The sequence below is a fragment of the Amphiura filiformis genome, chromosome 3, assembly GCF_039555335.1.
Source record: "Amphiura filiformis chromosome 3, Afil_fr2py, whole genome shotgun sequence".
In the NCBI taxonomy this organism is placed as follows: Eukaryota; Metazoa; Echinodermata; class Ophiuroidea; order Amphilepidida; family Amphiuridae; genus Amphiura; species Amphiura filiformis.
The window spans coordinates 53,248,814-53,274,724 of record NC_092630.1 but is presented as its reverse complement, the minus strand read 5'-3'; the positions used below and the strand labels follow the sequence as shown (position 1 = coordinate 53,274,724).

General features: G+C 36.2%; 2 protein-coding genes across 2 annotated transcripts; one reads left to right on the top strand and one right to left on the bottom strand.

The window, feature by feature from the left end:
• Positions 1–1,636: 1,636 nt before the first annotated feature.
• On the top strand, positions 1,637–3,775 carry LOC140147323 (uncharacterized). The gene is made up of 2 exons (XM_072169101.1): positions 1,637–1,676; positions 3,255–3,775. The coding sequence occupies exons 1-2, from the start codon at positions 1,637–1,639 to the stop codon at positions 3,773–3,775; spliced, it is 561 nt and encodes a 186-aa protein (XP_072025202.1).
• Positions 3,776–18,192: 14,417 nt separating this feature from the next.
• LOC140147322 (kappa-type opioid receptor-like) lies at positions 18,193–19,251 on the bottom strand. Its single transcript, XM_072169100.1, has one exon. It carries the CDS (start codon positions 19,249–19,251, stop codon positions 18,193–18,195), a length of 1,059 nt encoding a protein of 352 aa, XP_072025201.1.
• Positions 19,252–25,911: the final 6,660 nt, after the last annotated feature.

Below are 25,911 nucleotides of genomic sequence, written 5' to 3'. Positions count from 1 at the left end.
GCTTCTTCAAAGTCACCAATTAAAACCAACTTCAAAATACCGTTGATATCTAAGTGTTATCTTGATGCGCGAATAGTCTTCGTTATGTTGTATATACTCGTGAACAGCGCGGCCGGAATAGAGACGAAAGTAATGGCGAATGATTCAGTGTGAGAGAACGATGGATTACGTGCTAGTTTGTATCAAGTCTTCGCAAAATTAAATCCAGTACGCTTTGGTTTAATACTCTTAATTGGTAACAAACTGAAAATTAAACGCCTTCTTATGTACCTATTGTATAATTGCTAATGTGATTTTTGTCGGCGGCAAATTAACCCGGGCAAATTAACCTATGGTAACGCTATAAAGTAATTGGACCATAACATTTGCTATTTTCGGTAGCATAATGGCCCTCTCTAAAAACAAATATGACGGGCTTTAATTAAACATGTTAAATTGACCATTTATCCCGGACCATTTATAATGAGGGAAGAGTTTTGTGTTTCCTAATGTGTAAATAATATCCATCGGTGTTACATAACATGATAATTAGTGTATCGACAATTAAAAACATTTGCACAACAGTTCATACATTAACCTTTTGCTTGTAATGGTATTAAGGGGCTGTCATTTTCTTCGGAAGGGGGGGGGGGGGGGCATGAAAATACATTGGTTTTGTTGGTAGGGCTCGCCCACTGGCACAGTTTTCATTCGAAGGCTTGCAAAACGTCCATGCTCTAGCCGAGGACGAACTACGAACAACATGACCCTTGTAAATTACGCTGCAGCTTATATAGATTCACTTTTAACTTACCCAGCAAACATAAAACGTTTTTGACATTATTCGCTTATGTTAGAAAAGGTTGTCACAAACCGTTTAAATTAAATGTCGGGTTATATAAAGGGTATAATGTTTTCACAAAATTCGAAAACATTTTTGGAAAACTTGATGCGAATTATTCTAACAAAATGTTATTTAAATGCTGTCAAAATGTTTGGCAACAAATGTTTGAAAAACATATTTTACAATAACATTTCGAGAACATTGTAAAAATGTTGTTGTAGTGTGTTTTCATACAAAACCTTTATAAAACGCGACATTTAATGTTATTAAAAAGCTTCTACCAAAATCCCAAACCCAAAATATACTAGTAATCCGTTTACAATTTTGTGTTTGCTCGGTAGTTGCACAGAAAAATCTCCTTTCAATTGGTCAGCTTATGTCAGCAACGGTACAGACAAATCTCTTTTCGCAATCCTTCAAGAAACGAGTAGGTGAAAACCCTTCTTCCTTGTAGGTCCTACACAATGGAATTCATTTAATAGCAGATAAGAGATGCAAGATCTACTGAGGGTATGCTACTCTCAATAATCTGGGAGAAAAACTGAGTAATTTAATCTAGTCAACCAACCAGAAGACTCCCCGTGACGTTTTGGTTAGATGAAATCACCGATGTTGCGCCTAAAACCTTTGGTCTTCAGTTTGGTGGATGCGAATCGTCCGAGGTCAATCGATAGATCAGATATGTCACTTTGAGTTTGTGATTTGGACAATATGTATTTTCAGTTATGGTTATGGCAATATGATTGCCAGTAATACCATGGTTGCTCGATGGGTTCCCTTGTATAGCCCATTACCTCCAACAATTTGAACAAGATGCTTTGTCGTCGTACCCCAGTTGGCCACAATCCAGATGGTACCGATATGTCGACGGTACTTGTGTTATAATCAAATCAACGGAGCTTGGCAACTTCTTAACGCGCATTAATCCAATTGACCTTTTAACACTTTGCTGTGTAACATAATAACCAAACCACCGAGCAATTGCTCCATTTTTGCGAAATCGGAGCAACTTTGATTTGTGACCTCTGTACAAGAAGTCAATTGGTGTTGAAAAGTGTAATTAGAATAAGTTAACATTTTGCCCCTGTACGATCCAGTGGGGGCACTTGGGAGTCTCTTTGAGGATCATAGTATCAAAACACTGATTAGCAGACAACAGACTCGAATTCAATATTCCTAAATTAACTAACACTACACAAAGTTGTTGTCAACTTTTACTAAAAAATCAGTGCCGTGTGCATCTTGAATTTTTGAAAGTATGACTAGTCTAGTAGGTTATGAGAACTGGTGATTTTGCGCCCTTTGTTAGATGAAGCAAAACATTTGTTCTAGATTAAAGTGGAATAATGTCTTTATGTTAAAGTTTGATTATTCCTCTTTACAGATCAGTGTTTCTAATATTATTCGCCATCCGAGTGGGACACCCTGTATACTATTTACAAAAAGTATCTTTACCCTTTAAAAAGAACCGATCATTATAAAATTCAACAATAGATGCAATTTCGTATCCTGCTCATTATGCGAGCTGTTTGCATCCACTGTGACCTCTACAAGAAAAGTTACAGGCATTTGAAAAAGTGACAACTTTGTACACAACTACCTTGTTGACAATAGAAATCAATGTTTGTCTTCTGGTTTTCTTCCAACCTCCACTTTCTTGTTCACCATATTTTATAGATATACTTACCAAAACCGGATTAAGTGTAAAACAAAACTGCTAAAGCCATCTTGGTATCTAGCTGTATCTTTCAGACTGAAAGTCTCTGCTCTGCATGGTAGCAGACTTTTCGCTCTTCTGCCATTTTAAGCTCTGGGAATTAGTGCATGTTACCACTGAACTGAACACTATTCAGTTCTCTGGAAATCTATTGCGTAATTCTCCATCTTGGAGATTGTGTTGAAATTGTGTTGAAAAAGACGGAGAAATAAATTTTTTAAACACAAGTCTCTACATCCATAAATGACAGCCAGTCAAAAAAATCACTGACTATCCAGAATTTGAATCAGAATCTGGGACCTTTCGTGCACCGACCCGATACTCTACCAACTGAAGGCTGAAATGAAAGCCTATAATTAATACGTCGTAGATAATAACATCAATGCTGTTCTTCATGTGACTCGATAGATCATCAATCTGGTAATCCCAGGTTCAAATTCTGAATTGTCAGTGATTTTTTCACTGGCTGTCATTTATGAATGTCACGGTGAAGACTTGTGTTAAAAACCTTACTCATTTATTTTTCCGTGTTATTACATATACATTTCGTAATATGAATTCTTAACATCCAGATGTCAAGACACAATCCCCGAGAGATAGAATTGCATACTGAATCAAATGTTATTGTCTCCACCCGTGGGGGTGGGGTGGGGTGGTGGGTCTTCTAACCAGTTTTAGTTTTATAATTTTATATCAACATTCTGCTGGAACTAGTGTTAAGGTTGGCTATCCAAGACGTACAGATAGGTGCAAAAGTGCAAGGGCAGTACATCAACAACCTCCGCTTCGCAGACGATAATGTCCTCCTGGCTGAAACAAAAGAAGACCTACAGTTTCTGGTTACAAGATTTGATACATTCAGCAAGAAGTTTGGACTTACTATTAATATCAGCAACACTGAAGTCCAGGTCATCAACAGAGAAAAAGTGCAACTTGATATTCTGATTGGCGGAGAACCCCTCAAGCAGGTGGAGGATTTCGTATACCTGGGAGGAGTTATATCAGATCTAACCCCCAGCAATGAAAATGATATCAAACGTAGAATTGGTCTTGCTATGGGATCCATGCAGAAGCTGAACCCCATTTGGAAGCCGAGAGATATCAAGAATTCAACCAAACTTGAATTATACCGAGTACTGGTCCTATCCATCATCACATACCGTATAGTGCCGAAACCTGGACACTCAAGAACTCAGATGAACAGAGACTGCGAGTGTTTGAAATTGCGTGCTTGAGGAAAATATTAGGAGTCACACGAAGAGACAGAATCCGAAATACTAGCATCCGGGAGCGGCTACGCTACTACAAAGAACTCACTACAACTATCATGACCAAAAAACTCAAATATTTCGGTCATGTGAAAAGAATGAACAACACCCATTACCCAAAAATCCTGCTCGAAGGTCACATTGAAGGCAACAGACCCAGAGGAAGACCAGAAAAAAAGTGGCTCGAGGATATCAAGAACTTCTGTTCAGAGACAGGAATACCATCAGTAGCAGCGGCAGGACATCTGGCCACCAACCGACAGCTGTGGAGACTCAAACTAGTTGGTAGCCATCTCCGGGACCTACCTCAAGAGGACGGCTTTAAGTCAAGTAAGTCAAGTTCAAAAACGTTAATACTAAACATGTTTATCCGGTGGCCAAATATGGTGCAGAAGATATATATATAGTACTAAATGTCTTGTTGATGTAGGGTCGAGATGTTCCCCAGTCTGGATCTTTGATATTTAATGATTGAATTCATAAGTGCTCGTCGATAACTTTGATTAGTAATGAAATAAATCAGCGGATTCACAGAGGCATTTATAATCATGAAAATATATCGAACATGCTGAAAACCGAATTGCTGATATGAGATTCATGAATCTCACACCAAACGCAAAAACAGTATAACATGCCATCAGTGCCATAAATACCGATGAACACAGAAAAAAGACTATGCCATTTGCGATGACCATAGTTGATATTTGGCGAATGTTCCGTTCCAATTCCGCGGATAACTGTAGAGTTTTATTGTGTTTTCGTATATGTAAAGTCAGAAGTATCCTCGAGTACATGTAACAATTGGCCGCTAAAACGAATACAGAAATAGCAAATTAGCCAACTTGTGTGATTTTGTAATACAAAAGTGAATAATCAATTGTTGCGGAAGTCATAACTGTGTGAGGATAGTCGTTAAATTGATCATCCAAAGGCCAAATAAAACACATAACTAATGATGCTCCATCATGACCCTGGACGTGTAAAACAGCGGTAGCAGTCGTTCCTGAACTTAGTATAATAGCCATCAGAGAAAGTTCGATAGTCCGTTTTGTTCCTTTGATCAGACGATGTTTTAGCGGGTGGCATATTGCCAAATAACGTTCTAGTGAAACCAGTGTAACGAAACAAAGCGATGAAATATAACAAAACCACGTAATAATTTCCGAGACTGTTTGTAAAATTGGCATTTCACCAGAACGCAGAGGACTACCTAAAACTTTGAATGTGTTAATTCCAGAACCTACTAATGTGAACAAGTCAATGCATGCTAAACCGAACAGATAAATAAACGTAGATGTATGTAGAGAAGATACTCGAATCACAGTCCAGATGAATGTTGCATTACCCATAATGCCAATCAGTATTATAGAAGGTATAACATACCTGTATAAAACCAATTCGTAGGGTAGGTACAGGTGTGGGAACAGAGTTGTCGAATTTTGAAGATCTATGATGGAAGAACAAGAAGTATTCATTGTGACAGAGTTTGTATATTTCTCCTCAAGAAAATCAAAATCAACCTCGAAATGTTGAAATCAGGATCTAACTATTATATCGATGCAAAAATATTATTCTTTTCTATTATGCTGTAGTCCCAAAGGCGCAGCAATACTCAATACTCAATTTTAAGGAATGCACTGTATCCTATGAAGATGAAGATGAAGCTTTGGGAAACGAAATGATAATTCGTTGAAAAAACGTCACGTAGCTCTAAATTAACGGTAGGTATGTAGTATCTTCAATATTAATTTGGCCATTTCCGATTACCTAATGGTCATATCTAAAAACAAATATGATGAGCTTTAATTAAGCATGCATGAGGAGAGAGTTTTCGTGTTTCTTATTAATGATCAATTTACAAAAGGGAGTAAATCGAACGTGTGAGTAATATCCATCTGATTTACCTTTAATACGTCAATAAGATTAAGTTTTAACCAAACTTGCGTAAAACAAATGGGAATGATCATAAAATAATTAATGCTGGAATTTGATGCGATTTGAAATGTTGCAAATCCCAACTAACAGATTGAAATTATGTACTACTTTTGAGCATAGTTTTGAATGATTCCAGAGTAGCAGCATTCCTGATATGAACCGGTAAGGTGTTCCAAAAATGTGGTACTGCCACTGAAAAGGCTCTATCCCCAGCACTTGGGTCTTCATTGCCCCCTAGGATGATCTTTTCACAGTGATCATGGTGAGGCAAACGGTTCAAATTCTGAATAATTTAATCTAGCCAACCGTGATGTTTTGGCTATCGAGGATATAATCGATGTTACGCCAAAACCCTTTGGACTTCAGCTGGATGGATGATCGTTTGGGGTCAATCGACGAGGAAGTTCCCGTCGAAGGGATATGGATAAATCATGGGGACTGATCTATAATCCGAAAAGGAAGAACAGATGAGTAATTGTGTTTTCAACTGATTGAGTGTCGCAGGTTAAAGAAGAAATAAAACAAACAAAAACGGTTACCCTATTACAGAATTTTTGACACATTTAATTTTTGTGCAATTTTTAACCGAAAAGGGAATTTTTACAGCGAATTTTGTTTTTGAAAAAAGTATTACTAAAGTATATCAATTTATTAAGATTCATGTTTGGATTCAACAATAAATCACAACACTTTTCTATGACGTATGGTTTTTGACCTATAGTCTCTTGAAATTCATAAGTGGGCATAAAATGCACGTTTTTAGTGATTTGGTCATTTTGGCAAAAATTTGACCATTTTCCACCATTTTTAGATTTAGTTATTTCGTTTTAGCAAGTTTGAAAAACACTTATATTATTAATAATATACAGACCTCCTTTATTCTTAAGCTATTAGGTGAATTCAAAGGCAGTTTCCTTGGCAACGGCCAAATACACCCATTTTTATCTATTTTACTGGGGAAATTTGCTCAATTTGCCATAGAAACTGTCATAATAATTTACGTGTATGATCCTCTACTGAGTTCTACACCCTCTGTGATCGGGTTCGTCCAACCGGAAGATGTGATCATCAAGCAGAAGAGCAAAACCGTCAAACTAGCGAGTAAATTTATGGTTTTATTTAGAAGAAATTGTATATTTTATATACCTTCAAACCGGATGAATCTGTTCAGTGATCTAAGTCACATCATTTGATCCTCTACTCAAAAACCAACGCTGGAGGCCGGAGTAATACTTTCGGGAACACCAAAACATCCGGTCAAGATTCCTGCTCCAAGAAAATGGATCAAAACATCATCAACGTTTTGAGAAATCCAGAAAGGTTTCTGATGAAAAATGTTAGTTTTAATTTGGTCTTGGTAAATGAATTAAAAAATAGCTTATCTACTTTTTATGGTATTCAAATTCTGTTTTGAAAGGTTTGGCAGGTGGAGTGGTGGGGGGGGTCAGCAATATTTAGTATGCCGTTCGGATATTTTACTTCTTCCGGAGCATATTGAATAGGCCCATAGTCATAGAGCTCCTTAGTAATAATAATAAAAAGGTTGCGTAGGTTTGGTATTAGAGCTTTTAGCAGTAAAATTAATACCACCAATTATCAGGGATGCCTGAAAGTCCCAGCAGCCGACAAAAACAGGTTTTAGTACTCGGAAAGGTACCACGAGCAATCAGTATACGTATTCAATCTAGTATGGGGTTATATCAGATGAGAAATTGTTTTTAGGTACCGCACCGCTCCCCGCAGCCCCGCACCGCAGCCCCGCTATAATATATCAGATGAGAAATTGTTTTTACGTACCGCACCGCTCCCCGCAGCCCCGCACCGCAGCCCCGCACCGCTAAAAGTTATATACACCCCAGTCAAGGTCATCGTAGAGCTATTTTTGACACTACATGTACATAATGTATTCATTATTCTGGGAGTGTGGAAGAGGGGGAGGTTGGAAAAAGGAGGTTTTTAAAAATCCCACAAAAAACACCCCATGATTAAACTATGGTTTTGAATAGCTAAATGGTTGAAATGGCAAGCCCTTTGTGTAGATTTTCATGTTGGACCCTCATCCTGCATACACTTCAAAGTTGAGGTACTGCGTTTATCATTTATATTTAAAGCAATTTCATTTGAGACCAAGGAAAAGGCATATAATAATTTATTAAAGTAAATGATTTAATTTTACTCATGATATGATGTGTTTTTCCTGCAATGAAAAGCTGCTCTGTTAATTTATACAATCTTGAACTTCAGCAGCGATAGAAACACCAACTTGAAATTAGGAAAAGGTGTCGATATCGTAAAGCATTTTTAAACATTGTAGGCCTATGCATCGTTTTGTGATCAACACTGTTAAAACACGGTCTATTAAAAAGCATTACACGTGATTTGATATGCTTCAACATTCACAAGGAAACTGGTCAAGTAAAGGTATCAAAGCAATTGTTCAAGTTTCCTCTTTGCACGAATCCATCCATATCATGATAATTTGTAGAAGAGATCACTTTAATGGTAAAGGAATTTTTGGGACACCCTGTACTTATAAATATTCATAATAAACACTAACTTTAACCATAACCCTAACCCAATGGGCTTCTAAATTAAAACATTTTCAAATTTCAAAATTAGCCAATGGACGACTATTGTAGCCAAGCCTCTACTGTGCGGGACTGCGGTGCGGGGCTGTGGGAGCGGTGCGGGGCTGCGGGGAGCGGTGCGGTACCTAAAAACAATTTCTCATCTGATATAACCCCATAATCTAGTGGCCCGGCGCCAAGTTAACGTTTTTACTCTATGCAGTAGTTCCATTTTGCCCCTACCAAGAAATCAATTCTCATCTTATCTGATGATACTTATGCTCATTCTCCGTTTTCTTTTCGGGCTATATGTTCGGGTTCTCCATAATCGCAAAGTCCTTTGATTTATTGCCAAAACTCTAAGATTGTTTTGAATCTATAACAAGAAACGAAATTTTGAACTAATGTCACCTGTGCCCTTTTGAAATCACGGTAATATGATAGTATGGTTCCCGTTTATCTAAGACTAGTCACATCTGTGTCAAGCCTATTTCCTCCAATGTCTTTCATCGAGATGTGTTCATTGGGGGTTCCATTGTTTGCCTTGCTTCCCATGTGCCGTCTGAATCCATGTTTAATAAATGCAGTAATAAATGCCCTGCGATAGCCTTGATTAGTAATGAAATATATAAGTGGGTTCACAGAGGCATTTATGAGTACAAAGATGTCCTGAACATGGTTTAAACCGTCTACCTGATACCGATCCAAGAAACTTACACCACATAACACCAGGGTAGTATAAGTCATCTCCGTAATGAATATCGTTGAACACAAGAAGAAGACTGTCCCATTTGCGATAACCATTGTTGCTATTTGATTAATGTTCCGTTCCAATTCCCTGGGTAACTGTAGCGTTTTGTTGTGTTTTCTTTTACGTAAAGTTATAAGAATCCTCATGTACATGTAACAAGTGCTTGTCAATAGGAATAGATAGAAAAGTACGTAAAAGATATATGTGATTAGGTCGTAAAGCAGTGGAAAATCAACTATTGGTCTGTATGTCTGAATTTGATGAGGATACTCATTAAATTGATTATCCGAAGGCCATACAATACACATAACTGCTGGTGGTCCAAAGGCCTGTATTACAAGGGTACTGGTTATTCCCAAGCTCAGCATTATAGTCATTAGAGAAAGTTTGATGGTCCGTGTCATTCCTTTGATCAGCCGATGTTTTAGCGGGTGACATATTGCCAGATATCGCTCTAGTGAAACAAGGGTATCGATATCGATGAAATAAAGCTAAACCATTTGAGAATTTCAGCGATTCCTTGTAAAATTGGTATTTTACCAGCACGTACTGGGATATTAAGTAACGTATTGCTTAGGTTCATTCCACAACCTACTAATGTGAATAGGTCTGTACAGGCTAAACAGAACAAGTACATAAATGTAGATGTATGTAGAGAAGATACTCGAATCACAGTCCATATGAACGTTGCATTGCCAATTAAATGCCTATTAGGATTATACAAGGCATAACAAACTTGAATGAAAACAATTCATACGGTCGGTACACATATAGCAAAGCAGTAGTGAATTCAGAAGATCCAAATTGAAAGCACACGACGTATTCATGCTGTAAATGTACCTGAATATTTCTCCAAAAATAACAAATTATTGAGCACTGAAAACAGCTAATTTATTCGCAATGATTATTTGATGAGACCATTCTTTACTCCGTATTTGTGCAGAGCAGTTCATTCATGAACATAACCATTTCATGAAGTTCTAGACCAGGAAAGTTGAAAAAGACATGTCATCGACTCTTTATATACATTATATCGTGAATTTTGCGGAACGTAGTTTCTCCTCCTCCCAATACGATACAATTAATACGTCATAGCTTTAAAAAAACAAAACACGTCACCAAATACTTATTGCATTTGTTAATAATGTGAAACTGGCATTCATTACATTTAGGTTTGTGCCACAATGACGAGGGGTGGCTACGTGTTTCATATTCTCGCTTATGAAAAGGAAATATATTATTACATATATAATTATACGTAAACTAATATTCCAACTGGTACGGTGTTTTGATAAAATTCATAAACAATGAATAATCAATGCAAGCAAAAATGCTGCCTTGCCAACGAACGAAGTCATACAGTCACCAGGTTTTCATTTCGATTTGGGCGGGGCATTTAATCCCTGCAAATTTGACGCTACCTCACGGGTGTTATACAAAATTTTAATATTTTGAAAATACTCTGAAGGTGGCTCATGAAATATTTGATAATTGCACGTTATTGGAGGAGTATATTGCCAGTTGTGACAGAATTTTTTTTTTTATTATTTGGGATTTCTTTATCTACTTTTGGCATTATTTAATATAGCACAATAATGCCTTGCACGTTTTCAACAACTATAGATGTACGATTACCATGATTATGTTGTTAGTGTGTGACCTTTTTCCTCAATTTTAGCAATTTCTTTGCAACAACATATTTGAACACAAGAACATTTTCAAGTGTCTGGTAGTATAAAAATTTGGTAACGTTATCTCGATCTCGGCACTATTATTATATTCAAAACTATCTAACTGATATTGATTCAGGAATCTCATTCCAAACATATCGAGGGTTCAGAACCAGAAAGCTGTAACTCACAATGACCAGCTCACAAAATGAGCATAAAGTTGGCTCCTTGCTTTGGTCTTCAAATATGAATATTTCCTTCATAATGGCTTTTGTTTTCTATTGAATTTTGTCATGATTATTGGACTGTATCTTCTATAGTGCCCTGGCGACTTTCTGCTCATTTTGTGGGAGCAGGTGATGGTGAGTTGAGGCTTTCTGGCTCTCAACCATCGATGTACATGATATGACAGAATATGCCGTCCTTGTGATGAATAGCGAAGAACACAAGAAAAATACTAAACCATTTTCCAGGACCATTTTGCGATGACCATAGTCGCTATTTGGTGAATGTTCTGTTCCAATTCTGCTGATAATTGTAATAGCTTGTTTTGCTTTCGTCTGTGTAAAGTTATAATAAATTAATAATGTTGTGCATGTAATAATTGCTTGTCAAAAGGAATAAATTAATGATAACATGAGCAATACCTGTGATTTTGTAGTGTAGTTGAATCCATCCGTTCGCATGAAGACTTTTTCTAATTTTGTTAATGATCGTGCAATACTGTGCTCTAAAAAATGCTGGTTGCTAGGATATAGTTAACTATTTTTGAACTATTTTAGTGATTCTATATCCTTGTTAATAAAATTATCATATATTGTTTAACGTAGTTTATATAATTGTTTTTATATAATTGTTTTTGTTTAGTTTTATAAATTGTTTGTTATACCTGTAATTGTTATATATCTGATTGTCATGGAAGGTTCTGATGTTTATGATGCATTGAAATATCGTGGTATGAGAATTTGTAACCTTAATATTGTGACTTTGCCTGGTAAATTTGAGCATGTCAAACTTTTTCTTGGAACTACAGAAATTGAAATTTTAGCGCTAAATGAAACCAGTCTTGACAGTAATATTGACAATAATGAGCTTCATATACCAGGTTATGTATTATACCGAAAAGATAGAAATAGACATGGCGGTGGTGTAGCAATGTACGTCAGCGAAAAATACTCAAGTCAATTAATAAGTATGAATATGTGTGATGATATTGAATCTTTGTGGGTGAAAATAGAACTTCCCCACAGTAACTATTTTTATGTTGGTACTGCTTATAGATCAGAAAAAAAGGTGAATAAGAATCATTTCTTTGAAAGATTGGAAAATCAATTGAATGTTTTAAGTACTACTTCAAAGGATATTTTTCTTCTTGGTGATTTAAATCTTGATTCATTAACAGGTCTCGCCAAACCTTTGAAACATCTTTGCCAACTTTTTCAGCTAAGGCAACTTATTACTAAACCCACCAGAGTCACTAAAACAACAAAATCATGTATTGACCATGTATACACTAATGCAGCATGTAATAGGCTTCATTCATCTGGTGTAATTCCACTTGGCTTAAGTGACCACTCATTGGTTTATGTTATCAAAAAATGTACCAAACCAAAGTACAAACCCAGAGTAATTAAAACTAGATCTTTTAGAAACTTTAATCAAGTGGATTTCTGTAATGATCTAAGAAATGTGCCTTGGTATAAAATTGAGTTAAATGAATGTGTTGATGATGCTTGGTATATGTGGAAAAAACTTTTTCTTGAAGTGTGTGATAATCATGCACCTTTTGTAAACATCCGATGTAAAGGTTATACAACTCCTTGGATCAATGATGAGTATTTACAAATGTCTAAGAAAAGAGACTATTACAGAGGTAATGCTGAGAAAGAAAAAACTGATGAAGCATGGTTGTTATATAAAGAAACCAGAAATAAAGTGAATAATCTAGCTAAATCACTGAAGAGGAAGCATTACTGTGGTAAGATCAATAACTGTAAAGGTGATTCTGCAAAACTGTGGAAAACTTTGAAGGAGCTTTTGCCAAATAATAAATCGGCTTGTTCCATCAATTCAGTTCAAGATGAAAATGGTGAGCATTGTACTGAACCAAAAGACATAGCTGACAGCTTTAATAGATTTTTTGTTGGTATTGGTAAACAACTTGCCAAGAATTATGACCATGTTAATCATGATAATAATATTCATTCAGATTCCAATGTACAGTTTTCCTTTCATGATATTGATGTTGATTTTGTTTTGAAACAGTTGTCATCGTTAGATCCTAAGAAAGCTACAGGATTAGATGGGATAAATGCAAAGCTTCTCAAGTTAGGAGCTACTGAAATTGCTCATTCACTTGCTTTTGTATTTAATATGTCGTTAAAATCAGGTTCTGTACCCACTGAGTGGAAGCATGCTAAGGTTTCTCCGTTATTCAAAGAGGGCAATAGAGATGATACAAATAACTATCGCCCTATTTCTGTTTTGCCAGTAGTCATGAAAATGTTTGAGTGTGCCGTAAATAGTCAGCTACGAGATTTCTTAGCAGAAAATAATATTCTTGTTGAGCAGCAGTCAGGCTTTCGTGCCAAACATTCAACATCTAGTACATTGCTTGATGTAAATGACTTCATTTTGAATAACATGAAAATGGTCTTATAACTGGTGCAATATTTTTAGACTTAAAAAAAGCGTTCGACACTGTCAATCATGAAATTCTTTTATCCAAATTGTGCAATTTAGGAATTAAAGGTACTGAGCATAAATGGTTCACAAATTACTTAACTTCCCGGTATCAGTCCGTTGTTATTAATAGTGTTGTATCTGATTCTTTGAAAATTGATACCGGCGTGCCACAGGGCTCAATACTGGGGCCACTTTTATTCATTTTATATATTAATGATATGACAAGTGTAATTGATGATAAATGTAAAGTTGTTTTATATGCCGATGATACAGCTCTGTTTTATGCCTCTAATGATTCTGATAATCTGCAGTCTGTTTTAAATGTTCAGCTAGACAATGTTGGTAAATGGTTGTGCCAAAACAAACTCACATTAAATGTAAAAAAGACAAATCTTATGCTTATTGGCACACCCCAGAGACTGGTAAGTTTTAAACATGTTCGTGCAATTGTTAATAATGAAGAATTATGCAGAGTTTCCCATTGCAAATATCTGGGTGTAATTATTGATGAACATATGAATTGGAACTGTAACACTGAAAAGTTATGTAATAAGATTAGTAAAAGAATTGGAATTGTCCGCAGACTCCGGTCTTGCCTCAACATCAATACTTTGAATATTTTGTACAAATCCATGATTTTACCAGTTTTTGATTATTGTGATGTTGTTTTTAGTAGCTGCAGTGGCCTAAATCTTGATCGACAAGAAAAACTTCAGAATAGGGCTGCCAGGGCAATAACAGGTTATCCCCCTGGCATAGTGCTACAGAGCTTCGTCATAAACTTGGATGGATTAACATTAAAAATCGATGGTTAATTCACAAGTGCATTATTGTGTTAAAATGTTTAAATGATCTTGTTCCTTCTTATCTAAGCTGTAAATTCAAGTTTGTAAATAACACGCATCATGTAAATACTAGGTCAAGTGCAGATAAACTTCTTGCCGTCAATGAAAGTCACGTGCGCTCGTTTCAATACCAAGGTGCAATAGAATGGAACAAATTACCACATCATATTCGTGCAATAAATAAGTTATATTCATTTAAATCAACAATATTTGAACATCTCAGTTAATAATGGCAATTCAGATTATATGTCTTTTATTATTAATGTATTTTATGTTTTATGTATCTCCTTCGTGTGTGCTATGATAATATTTTATTATTCTTTTGTCATTTTAGTTTTTATCAATACTCATATAACAACAATTGTATATAATAATATTATTGTTGTGTTTTAAATTGTTATGTAGTTTTTATGTATTTAAATTGAGCTTTGTATAATTATAATTGTGTAATTTAAACAATCTAATTTTATATTGTGTATATTATGTTCTCCAGGGCCCCTATGTATATCATGTGCTATGCACTGACTGGGCTACCCTGGTAAAATATGACTTAATAAATAAATAAATAAATAAATAAAAATCAACAATTGCTATGAATGTCACAATTTGACGAGGATAGTGCCATACAATACACAAAACTGATGGTGATCCAAAGACTTGCACTGCAATTGTACTGACTATTCCTAAGCATATTATTATAGTCATCAGAGTCCGTTTTGTTCCTTTGATCAGTCGGTGCTTTAGCGGGTGTAAAATTGGCTAGGTTCATTCCATCACCTACCAATGTGAATAGGTCCGTATCAGCTAAACTGAACTAAATGTAGGTGTACAGGGTGTCCCAAACAAAACAGAACCCTCATTACGCCCTCTTTTTCTCCTATTCGTGAAAAGTTGGTCAAATATTTGTTAGTATGTAGAGAAACCTTGAATCATTAGCTTTAATAAACAAAAACAATTATTTCAATCGGCTTACAACATTTGAGGATATGCCCTGTTAAAGAAATGTACCAGTTTTTCACTCTGTCCACGGATAGCAAACAGAGTGATTGGGTTATGCTTTGATATGGCCTGCAAGATCACCAGACCCCACACAACTTGATTTCTTCCTTTGTGGTAAAATCCAAAGTGAAGTCTATGAGCGAGGACCACAAGGATGGTACGCAACGTAATTGATGCAAAGAGGACAAGGGCTGAAATCTGTATTTCAAGGAGGCAACCGGGTAGAGTGCAGAGCAACACAGTAAACTGTGAACCAGAGACAAACCAAACAACACTTTTCAGTGCTACCTTTTATCCCAAAAAGAATAACGACTTATGTTGTAAATAAAAAGAAAGCAAGAAACAACAAAGTAAGAAAGTAAGAAACATAATAAAAAAGAGCATAAATAACCAAGAAAAAGTAAGTAATTGCACAAATATGGGAAAAGAAGTCACATCTCACACCCACAAATTAATGACAATTAACAGAATCCATAGCCCACCGCCCATTCCCTAAATAAAGTTATTTTATAAAGTGATTATTGAGGAATGTTTGATATTCATGCATGGTACGTGTACTCCTTTTCAATCTTTGAAAAGCCGATTGCAATATTTTTTTTTGGTTTATTAAAGCTAACGATTCAAGGTTTCCTAACATACCAAAATATGTTTGACGTAGAGAAGATACTCGAATCAAAGCCCAATTGGACGTTGCATTGACTGTAAAGCCTAATAAGATTATACAAGGCATAACAAACTTGAATAAAACCCGTTCATACGGTAGATACACGTATGGGAATAACGTTGTTGAATTCTGAAGATCTATGGTGAAAGAACACGACATATTCATGTTGCAGCAAGTATCCAATTTATTATCTGTCCAAAAAATACATAAACGCTTTGCGCAGTTTTCAGACAGTTACAAAACGGTCATTCGCAATGATTATGTTGATTTTATACCATTCGTCACTCACTGCAGCGCATTGCTATTGTAAATACCTGTGATCGATAGTTTAGAAACGATTTTTGAAGGGGTTTCCCCTGAAGTTCGATTCATTCGTTTTTTTGCCATTATTTACATAAAATCATAAAATTAATATTATTACTTTCGTTAGCATTAAATTGACCATTAATGAATTGCGGTACGAGTTCGTGTTTCTTATATTTACTGAATATGAAAGGAAACAAAATAAAGTCTGATGCTTAAGGGTAGACTTGGTATTGTTGGTCGAAGCAGCCAAAAAATCGATTTCCATTGTACCTATAATCAATATATTATTGAAAAATAACACTTTGATGTTTTGCACAAGTTCATTCTACAAATCATAATACTTCGAATTCTTGCTTGATTTATTGTTGTTATTGACGAGTTATGTACGTTTTACAAAAGCGTTATGTTGTTTCAGCCCTCTTTACAACATAACGCAAGAACCACATGACCTACAAAAGTATATCTGTGATTTTTGAATTCCTCTACACGCTCGCTATGAAATGATCAATGCAATGTTTGCCAAAGCTCACTACCATTCGAATGATGCTGTGAACTACCAAATCGCAACAGTTTAAAATAGTTGCTAATATTCCAACTAATGTATTCTATATAAGATAAAATAAACAGACCAATATAAATGCGGGTGAACATGCTGCCAACGATATCACGTAGAGGCGTTTGCGCGTTGTAGCACGAGTCATGGTAAAAGTAATAGGTCGGTGATTTGTTTGGTCATTTGTTTGGTGTTAACTCATCACTCATGAAGAGGTACAAACACATAACTACCATCTGGATCTGTTTCGTCTCTATTTGGTTAACAGTTTTATTGTCTCAATCACTAAATCTAAGAAAATATCACCTAAGAAAATATTATTCCTTTGCAAGTTTCGACCGCTTCATAGTACATTACTTCATGATTATATATATTGGCTTCTTGCACGATCATCAACTTTAAGGGTAGAGCATCGAACTGACAGCATACATAAATTGGAATTGAACCAATCATATACCATTGTGTAAAGTAGCTTCAATTCATATTTGTTATCCAGTACGACATTCTATCCACTATGTCGGAACCGTGGAAAGAGCGACTTAAGATTATTTTTTTCCAACTAGTCGTTTACTAAAGATAAAGTTGGTATTTTTACAATTACGTTGTTTCAGATCATGCTATCTTTCCTGGCTGGCTCTACACTTAGCTAAAAGATCCTCTAGAGCTACACAGACGCAGATAGAGTTCATGTTTTAATGTTTAATAAATTGCAATATTAGCAATTGAATAAATGAACGGATTTACAGAGACATTTATGATTACAAAGATTTCCTGAACACACTGAAAACCGTCTACCTGAAACTGAGCCATGAAACGTACACCAAAGATTCCTAGATTAGAATAAGTCATCAGTGTAATGAATATAGAAGCACACAAGAAGACAACTAACCCATGGTTGCTATTTGATGAATGTTCCTTTCCAATTCCGCGGATAGCTCTAAAGTGTTGTTGTGTTTTCGTCTACGCAAAGTTATAAGAATCCTCGTGTACATGTAACAAGTGCTTGTCAATAGGAATGAATAGATAAATAAGTGCGTAAGCAATATTGGTTTAGGAGTGAAAAATCAATTATTTCTGTAAATGTCATAATTTGATGAGGATAGTTGTGAAATTTATCATCCGAATGCCATACAATACATCAAACTAATGGTGATCCGAATCCATCATTGCAATGGTAATCTTAGTATTATATTATAGTCATCAGAGAAAGTTTGATACGTGTCGTTTCTTTGATCAGTCGGTGTTTTAGCGGGTGACATATTGCCAGATCGCTCTAGTGAAACAAGGGTAACAAACGATATCGATAACAATATTCTACGCAAATAATAAGTAATAGGTTATATTGAATAAAAACAGCAAAAATATTACACGTTTCTTTGCCACGTTTTGCTTCTAAAAAATTCATTGATTTAGGATCGAGATGAGATGCTTGTTATTACAGTATTGTCCATTTTCCGTTTGTATGTTGTAATTGAAGCCATAAGTGCACGCCGATAACTTTGATTGGTAATGAAATAAATCAGTGGATTCACAGAGGCATTTGAAATGACAAAGAAATCTAGAACACGCTCAAAACCGGTAATCTGGTATTGATTCAGGAATCTCACACCAAACAAATACAGTGCAGAATATGCCATCCTTGCGATAAGTATTGAAGTACACGAAAAAAATACTAAACCATTTGTGATGACCATAGTTGCTATTTGGTGAATGTTCCGCTCCAATTCTGCAGATAATTGTAATTGTTTGTTTTGCTTTCGTCTACGGAAAGTTATAAGAATCATTGTGTACATATAACAATTGCTTGTCAGAAGGAGTACATTAATGGTAACATAAGCAAGAGTTGTAATTTTGTAGTATAAAAGTGAAAGATCAAAGTTTGCTGTCATCATCGTAATTTCACGAGGATAGTTGTTAAAGTGAACATCCGAAGGCCATACAAAACACCAAACTGACCGTGTCCCAAAGTTCTGCACTGCAGTGGTACTGGTTATTCCTACACTCAGTAGAATAGTGATCAGAGACAGTTTGATGGTACGCTTTGTTCCTTTGATCAGACGGTATTGTAGCGGGTGACATATTGCCAGATAGCGCTCCAGTGAAACAAGGGTAACAAAAAATGTCGATGTAATGAAGCTGAACAATTTGAGAATTTCAGTGATTCCTTGTAACGTTGGCGTGTTACCAAAACGTACAGGACTAAGCAAAGCATTGGTTATGCTCATTCCAAAACCTACTAAAGTGAATAGGTCTGTACAAGCTAAACCGAACAAGTAAATAAAGGTAGATGTATGTAGAGAAGATACTCGAATTACAGTCCAGATGAACGTTGAATTGCTTGTAATGCCTATTAGGATTATCCAAGGCATAACAAACTTGAATAAAACCAATTCATACGGTAGATACACGTAAGGGAATAACGTTGTTGAATTCTGAAGATCTATGATGAAAGAACACGACATATTCATGTTGCAGCTTTTTGCAAGAATCCAATTTATTATCTCTCTATAAACGCTTTGCGTAGTTTTCAAATAGTTGCTAAACGGTCACTCGCAATGATTGTCTTTTATACCAATTTCACTCCCTATTTTGTCGGTTATTGTCACTCAGTCAGAGCAGCGCAATCTTGTGAAAACTAATTATCAATTGTCTAGACACATGTTTTACTTTCGTCTGAAATTGAGGTTCATTGAATCCAATAGGCTATTGACACGTATCAGCGCTGTCTATAATTATGAAGTACGTGCAGAACAACGACCCCACAAGTACGAATAGTAGTAGCTGCTGTTAAATTTAATTTTATTGTTTCATGGTTGTTAGTTCCGGATATGAAAAGACTGAGAAAAACGTGTAATTATTATTATTCTTGGTTTATTAAAGATAACAGCAACAATTGCTTGTCAAAAGGAATAAATCAATGGTAAGCAAGTCACTGTCCTCATGGTCTACGTGCAGCTATAGACGAATCCAATTTCACGCATTCCTACACCTTAATGGCTGCCAAAGTTGGGTCCCCGTCGGCTCAATCTTACCTAAAATGTGAAATGATGCGGCCTTGGAGGGTATTTTAAACTGCATTCTATCACCTGTATTACACGTAGACAAAAGAATAATGACAGTGAACAACACAAAAGAATCGTAACATCGAATTTTAAGCGGCTTTAATCCACGTAATTGGACAGTCACTACACCAGTTTGGTGCATGCGGGGACCCGTCATGGCCGACCAAATCCTGACCATGACTTGGCTCGTTGGATTCGTCTATAGGTGATATGATTTGTTAGTATAGATGTGAAATTCAAAGTTTGCAAAGGACAAGTATAGTAGTTAATAAAGGACTTAAAGGACATAAAGGAAAAGGTTGTGTGAAATCTAACCGCGGAGCGGCGAAAACGAAGGTTAGTCTGGAGTTGGTCTTGGCAAAATAGCTATGGAGCATTACCATATAGTACATTTGATGGAACATTGTAGTGGCACCAAAGACCGAATTTTAATATAGAGGGAGGAAGATTCGTCCCCAGGTAGATTTATGATACGAATGGCACGCCTCTAGACTGCATCTAGCTTTGATAGTGATGATGAAAGATAATGCCTATCAGTTATTACAAGGCATTTAACGAACTTAAAGACATATTGTAACATTTCCATAGATTAGTATTTCTTTTCCATAAAATGTTAGCTTTTACTGTCAGAAATTATGTCCCCTTATTATTTTGAAAGCTTCCAAAAACGGCTTTATTGGGACGCGCGCACTATTCTTACACTATTTTCCAAAGTTTGGGTAAAAAGGGCTAATATTGGGACAATGTGCTCGGAAAGCGCGGAAAATGTGTGTATTTTAGTGGCCCATAATCGAGAAGAATTTTGGTAGAAAACGGGCAGTGGAAGTCTAAAATTTGGTAGAAAACGGCAGTGGAAGTCTAAGTTTGGGGAGGAGGGAAATCTCAGAGCAAAACACAAGAAAACTATATTCAAAGAATAATAAAAAGTAATTTAAAATGGATGCAACTGCTCTTTCAATTTATTAAATACATTAGGAGATTGAACCAACGGGATTTTCCGTAGCTCCTCACTAAATGTTACTATTTTATTTTTAATTAAGGTAATCTGATCTATTAATTTATGAACTTTGGGGTGACGAGAAATTTTTGTGTGAAGTGCTTATACGTATGAAAAGCTGCAATTTAAAGGTTGATAGGTTGATATGATTTAGAGGTTGATATGATTTGAGCGAGTTTCATATCACCACGTGTTTTGACATAAACAATACATTAAAAACAAAACCACAAACATATTGCATTATATCCATGAAAAGACAAAAAAGTATCGTGAATTGAACATATTAGCTTAAGCTGTGATATAGAAAATTATAGAATGCAAATATAAGGTAAAACTGTGTTGAATAATTAACACGTAATAGTCCTCAAAACCACAAACATATGGCAAGATCAATATCCATTAAAAGACAAAAGAATATCGTTAATTGAACATATTAACATAAGCTGTGATATAAAAAAAATTATAGCGTGCAAATATAAAGCAAAACATTGTTGAATTATTATTCAACAACTCTTCCTATACGCTGGCAAAGTGACGTAATAATCGGATCAACTACCATAGCAATAGATGAATACAATTTTTGTATAGATCGCCCTGCACTACAAGCAGATTGCCCTAAACACATGTGTATGTTAGCGAACAAGATTGAATACAATACCACTCTTTTCAAAGATACAAATCTTAAAGGTGCGAGTGATCAGCCTTCTTTGACATCTATGGTTCAATGAAAAGGTACCGCGTGAACGTTGTAGTGAAGGGCGATATATTCAAAATTGCATTCATCTATTGCTATAGTAGTTAATGCGATTAATAACGTCACTTCTACGGCGAATACGTTTGCGAAGTGATGTAATAATCGGATTAACTACCATAGCAATAGGTGAAAACAATTTTTGAATATAGACGAATCCAACTTCGCGCATTCCTATACCTCAATAGCTGGGTCCCCCTTATGTCTATCCCACCTAAAATGTGAAATGATGTGGCCTTGGCGGGGATATTAAACTGCATTCCATCATCCGTGTTACACGTAGACAAAAGAATGATGAAAGTTTACAACACCAATTCAACATTGATTTTTAGGTGGATTTAATCCACCCAATTTGGCAGTAACCACACCAGTTTGGTGCAGACGGGACCCAGTAATGGCCGACTAAATTCTGACCATCACTTGGCTCGTTGGATTCGTCTATAGACGAATCCAACGAGCCAAGTCATGGTCAGGATTTGGTCGGCCATCTCTGGGTAGCCGCTAGCACCAACCTGGTGTTTTGAGTGCCCAATTGTGCAAATAAAAGCCGCCTAACACCTAGAGAAGATGCAAGGACGATGAGGGTTAATAGAATAATACAATAGAAACAATTCCGCAGGTAACCCTGTCACATCTATTCATACATAGTCCTTTTGTTCGCAAGTACATCCATTTGTAGCGTTTGATACCGCGTGTAGTTAATCCGATTATTATGTCACAGCGCTTACATGTGTATATAATCGCCGATCGTATAATTATCATGATTATTGGAACATCTACACGCATCTGATGTGATGTACAAACAAGACGTAAAACGAACAGCGATATGCATACAGTTTATATGATACGTCACTGATTCAATGTTACACACGCACGCGATTTGTTTATTCAGCACTTGATCAGTGAGCTCAGAATAAAACCGGAGATCTCCGATTTTATTATGAATGTTAAATTTTACTGCAATTGAAGCACTTCGGACTTAGTCTTTCACAGGGCATTTATGTACACCAATGGCCATTACAAAAAGGACAAATTAGAAAAAATGAGGGCGTTTCTGTGGAGGAAATCACACATTACGGCTGTATATCAGAAATATTTGAAATCTATCTCCATATTGTTTCACAGCAGTCAAAACATTATTGTTTCCTGTCAACAATGACACCTCATTTGTGACAATAACTTATTCCACGGCTGAGTAACTTTCTTTGAAAGGGAGGACTCAAAGAAAATGTGCCAAACTGACCATTGTCTGCGTTCATCTCATTGGTTGGAATGAATGAGTGGTGTAATGCATGAATAAAAGAATGAATGAAAAGTTATTCGCTGTATATCATTTACAATGTAAAGTGCTAGGGTGGAATTAACAGTTCTACAGGTGGTTCAAAATGGAACGACGCAAGTCAATCTCTCTTGCTGGTCACGTCTTCATAGTGGTCATTTGCAAGAAAGTTCTAATCAACCATGTTTCGATTAACAGGTCTGGATAAGGCTCGAGCTATTAATCAGCATGAGTCTGGCATACATCCGAATCAAGTTGCAACAAATTTTGAAGTTTCCCGCAGTATGATCTCCAACCTAAAAGCCAAGTTTCGTCAGACCGGAGATGTCAAAGACCCAGAAATTGCCGTCCAAGAAAAACAACGGATGTAGAAGACCAGTACATCAGGCTGGCAGCACTTCGAAACCGTAGAGTAAGTGCCAAAACTTTGCAAGCAAGGCAGGCAAGCCTTTATGGCAATAGAGTATCTGACCAGACTATTCGCAATAGGCTTCACGAATCTGATTTCCGAGCTCGCAAGCCTGCCAGGAAGCCTAAAATGACCTCACTTCATCGTCTTGTTCGTTTTCGCTGATGCCGTCAACACTGCGGTTGGAACTTACACATGTGGCGCAATGTCATGTTTAGTGATGAAGCAAGATTTTGTTTGAGGAAGCTGGATGGCCGAATGAGAGTGTGAAGAAGACGTGTCAAGAAGAAGGAATTTAACGAATGGAGTGGCCAGCCAAAGCCCGGACTTATATCCTATAGAACATTTCTGGGACCAACTTGGTCGGGCTGCGCGCACTAGAGTGACAGATCAAACCACCTTGGCTGGTTTAAGACAGATCTTGCTTTTAAGCAGAGTGGAATACCATCTCTCAGGAGCGTGTGGCCAGGTTGATAAGAAGCATGAGAAGAAGATAAGATGCAATGTTGTTGTGAACGAATATGGGTTCTCTACTCGTTACTGATTTTAGGTGAGTATCGATTGTTTTAAAGGAAACAGTGTGGTATTCCTTACTTATGTTTACTGATGCAAATGGTGCAGCCAATAGCAGATTTTGCTTTGTTTTGAGACCTCCTTGTCTTTCAAAGACAGTTACTCAACCATGGAATAGGTTATGGTCACAAATTTGGTGTCATTTTTGACAGGAAAGAACAATTTTTTATTGATATGAAACAATATGGAAATAAATTTAGATTAGAGTTCAATATAATTCGATTTAAAGCCATAATGTACGATCTTATAATTAAAATGGGTTTCTTCCACTTAACCTTTTTTGATTTTTTTAAATTAATTGTTGGAAATCGTACATTATGGTTTTAAATGCTGTAATACAATTTTGGATTTGGCTCTGATCGCAATCGCATATTTTTGTTATAGAGTGAGTGATTTAAGTTTAACTTTTTACGCTATACAATAGTTCCATTGTGCCGCCTGCAAAGGGTTCAATAATACCTGTGGTAAGTTCTCTTCGTGCTCTTAGGCTAGTCAAATTAAGAAAAACAAGGGATTAATAAGGGAATCCAATCACCATTCATTTCAGAAAAGCATATTTGATAACACATCAAGAGTCCCCACAAATCCAAGCAGTGGAACAGTGCCTAATGTTCATAAATCCAAAATGGCCGCTTATACAGGGGTGACATTTCAAAATTAGTCAAATCTTGTTAACAACCAAACAAATGTATTGCTCTCATCATAAGGATTCAGAAAAAGTATAGTTTGACCAGTTTCCGACATAGTTCTTGAGTTATAGACAAAAAGGGTCAAATTTTGGGCCCACGGGCGTTTGCAATTGAAAATATAGTCCAATTTTAATCCAACTGGTCTCAAATTGTTCCTTTGGCAAAAATAAATCGAAATGATAAAAGTTGCATTGTTTTGGATGTTTTGTTAAATAGGTAACACCACAAAATAGGTCAATGTCAACACAGCTCAATGGGATTTGATCTTCTTTGCCATGTTACCAAGGTAACAAACCACCTGAAATATGGCAAACTATTCTTTTTATTAAGTGCTTTTGCAAGCGTAACAATATGAAACCAATTGAATCAAAATCAGAGAATTTTTCATTTTTTGTCCCCTGTGGAGTCCAAATTTTGGACATTGGAGATAGGTCAAACTAAAATTATACTTTTTCTGACTCCTTATGACAAGGACAACTTAGCAAGATTTGACCAAATTTGAATTTCACCCCTGCATAAGCGGCCATTTTGGATTTATGCAAATTAGGCACTGTTCCTCTGCTTGGATTTTGGGGGACTTTTGATATGTTTTTATGTGAGCTTTTGGGAGATGGACGCATGCAAAATGGAGTCTGTTGCAATTATTTTTTTTAATTTGACTAGCCTTCATCTCCTTGATCGCGATTTAAACATCGAGGTGAGTTCCTAATATTTACCCACAATTCGTTTTGAATAACGAGGAAACGCAATGTCGTCACTAATGTCAGCTGCGCCCTTTCTGAAGTCACTGACACGTGTCTGTGTTCACAATATTTCCACCAATGTGTTTCATTGAGATGTGTCCATTGTTTGCCTATAGTTTTCCATATGCCGTCTGAATCCATGTTTCATTATTGCAGTACTAAGTGCAATGCGATAGGCTTCGTCTTATTACTTTATTAGTAATGAAATAAATAAGTGGATTCACAGAGGCATTTATGAGTACAGATGTTTCTTGAACATGAGTAAAAACGTGTGACTGAAACCGATCCAAGAAACTTACACCAAACAACTCCTTGAAGATATATTTTGAAAAAATGGGTAAAAATAGCTTGTTTTGGGGTCTCTGTGTCTAAGTTTTTCATAGAAGGGGGTCTTATTATATATGGCGCGAAGCGTATGATCAAGGCGAATAAACACAATACAAAAACGATACTTTTAAGTTATGGCCCTGAACATGCCGTGTACACTTTTCGTTGGATTCGACCATATATGCAACATACATGTACTAGTATGATATGTTCTATGCTATTGTCAAGTCAACAGACCAATTTTGCCTCATAGACAGCCAAAATAGAGAGTGGGGTTCAAGTTATTTCGCCTAAAATT

Coding starts and splice junctions, on each gene's coding strand:
- LOC140147323 (XM_072169101.1), top strand. CDS start 1,637: ATGCTTTGTCGTCGTACCCCAGTTGGCCACAATCCAGATG. Junction 1,677..3,254: donor AGTTGGCCACAATCCAGATG/GTACCGATATGT, acceptor TGCTGGAACTAG/TGTTAAGGTTGGCTATCCAA.
- LOC140147322 (XM_072169100.1), bottom strand. CDS start 19,251: ATGAATATGTCGTGTTCTTTCATCATAGATCTTCAGAATTCAACAACG.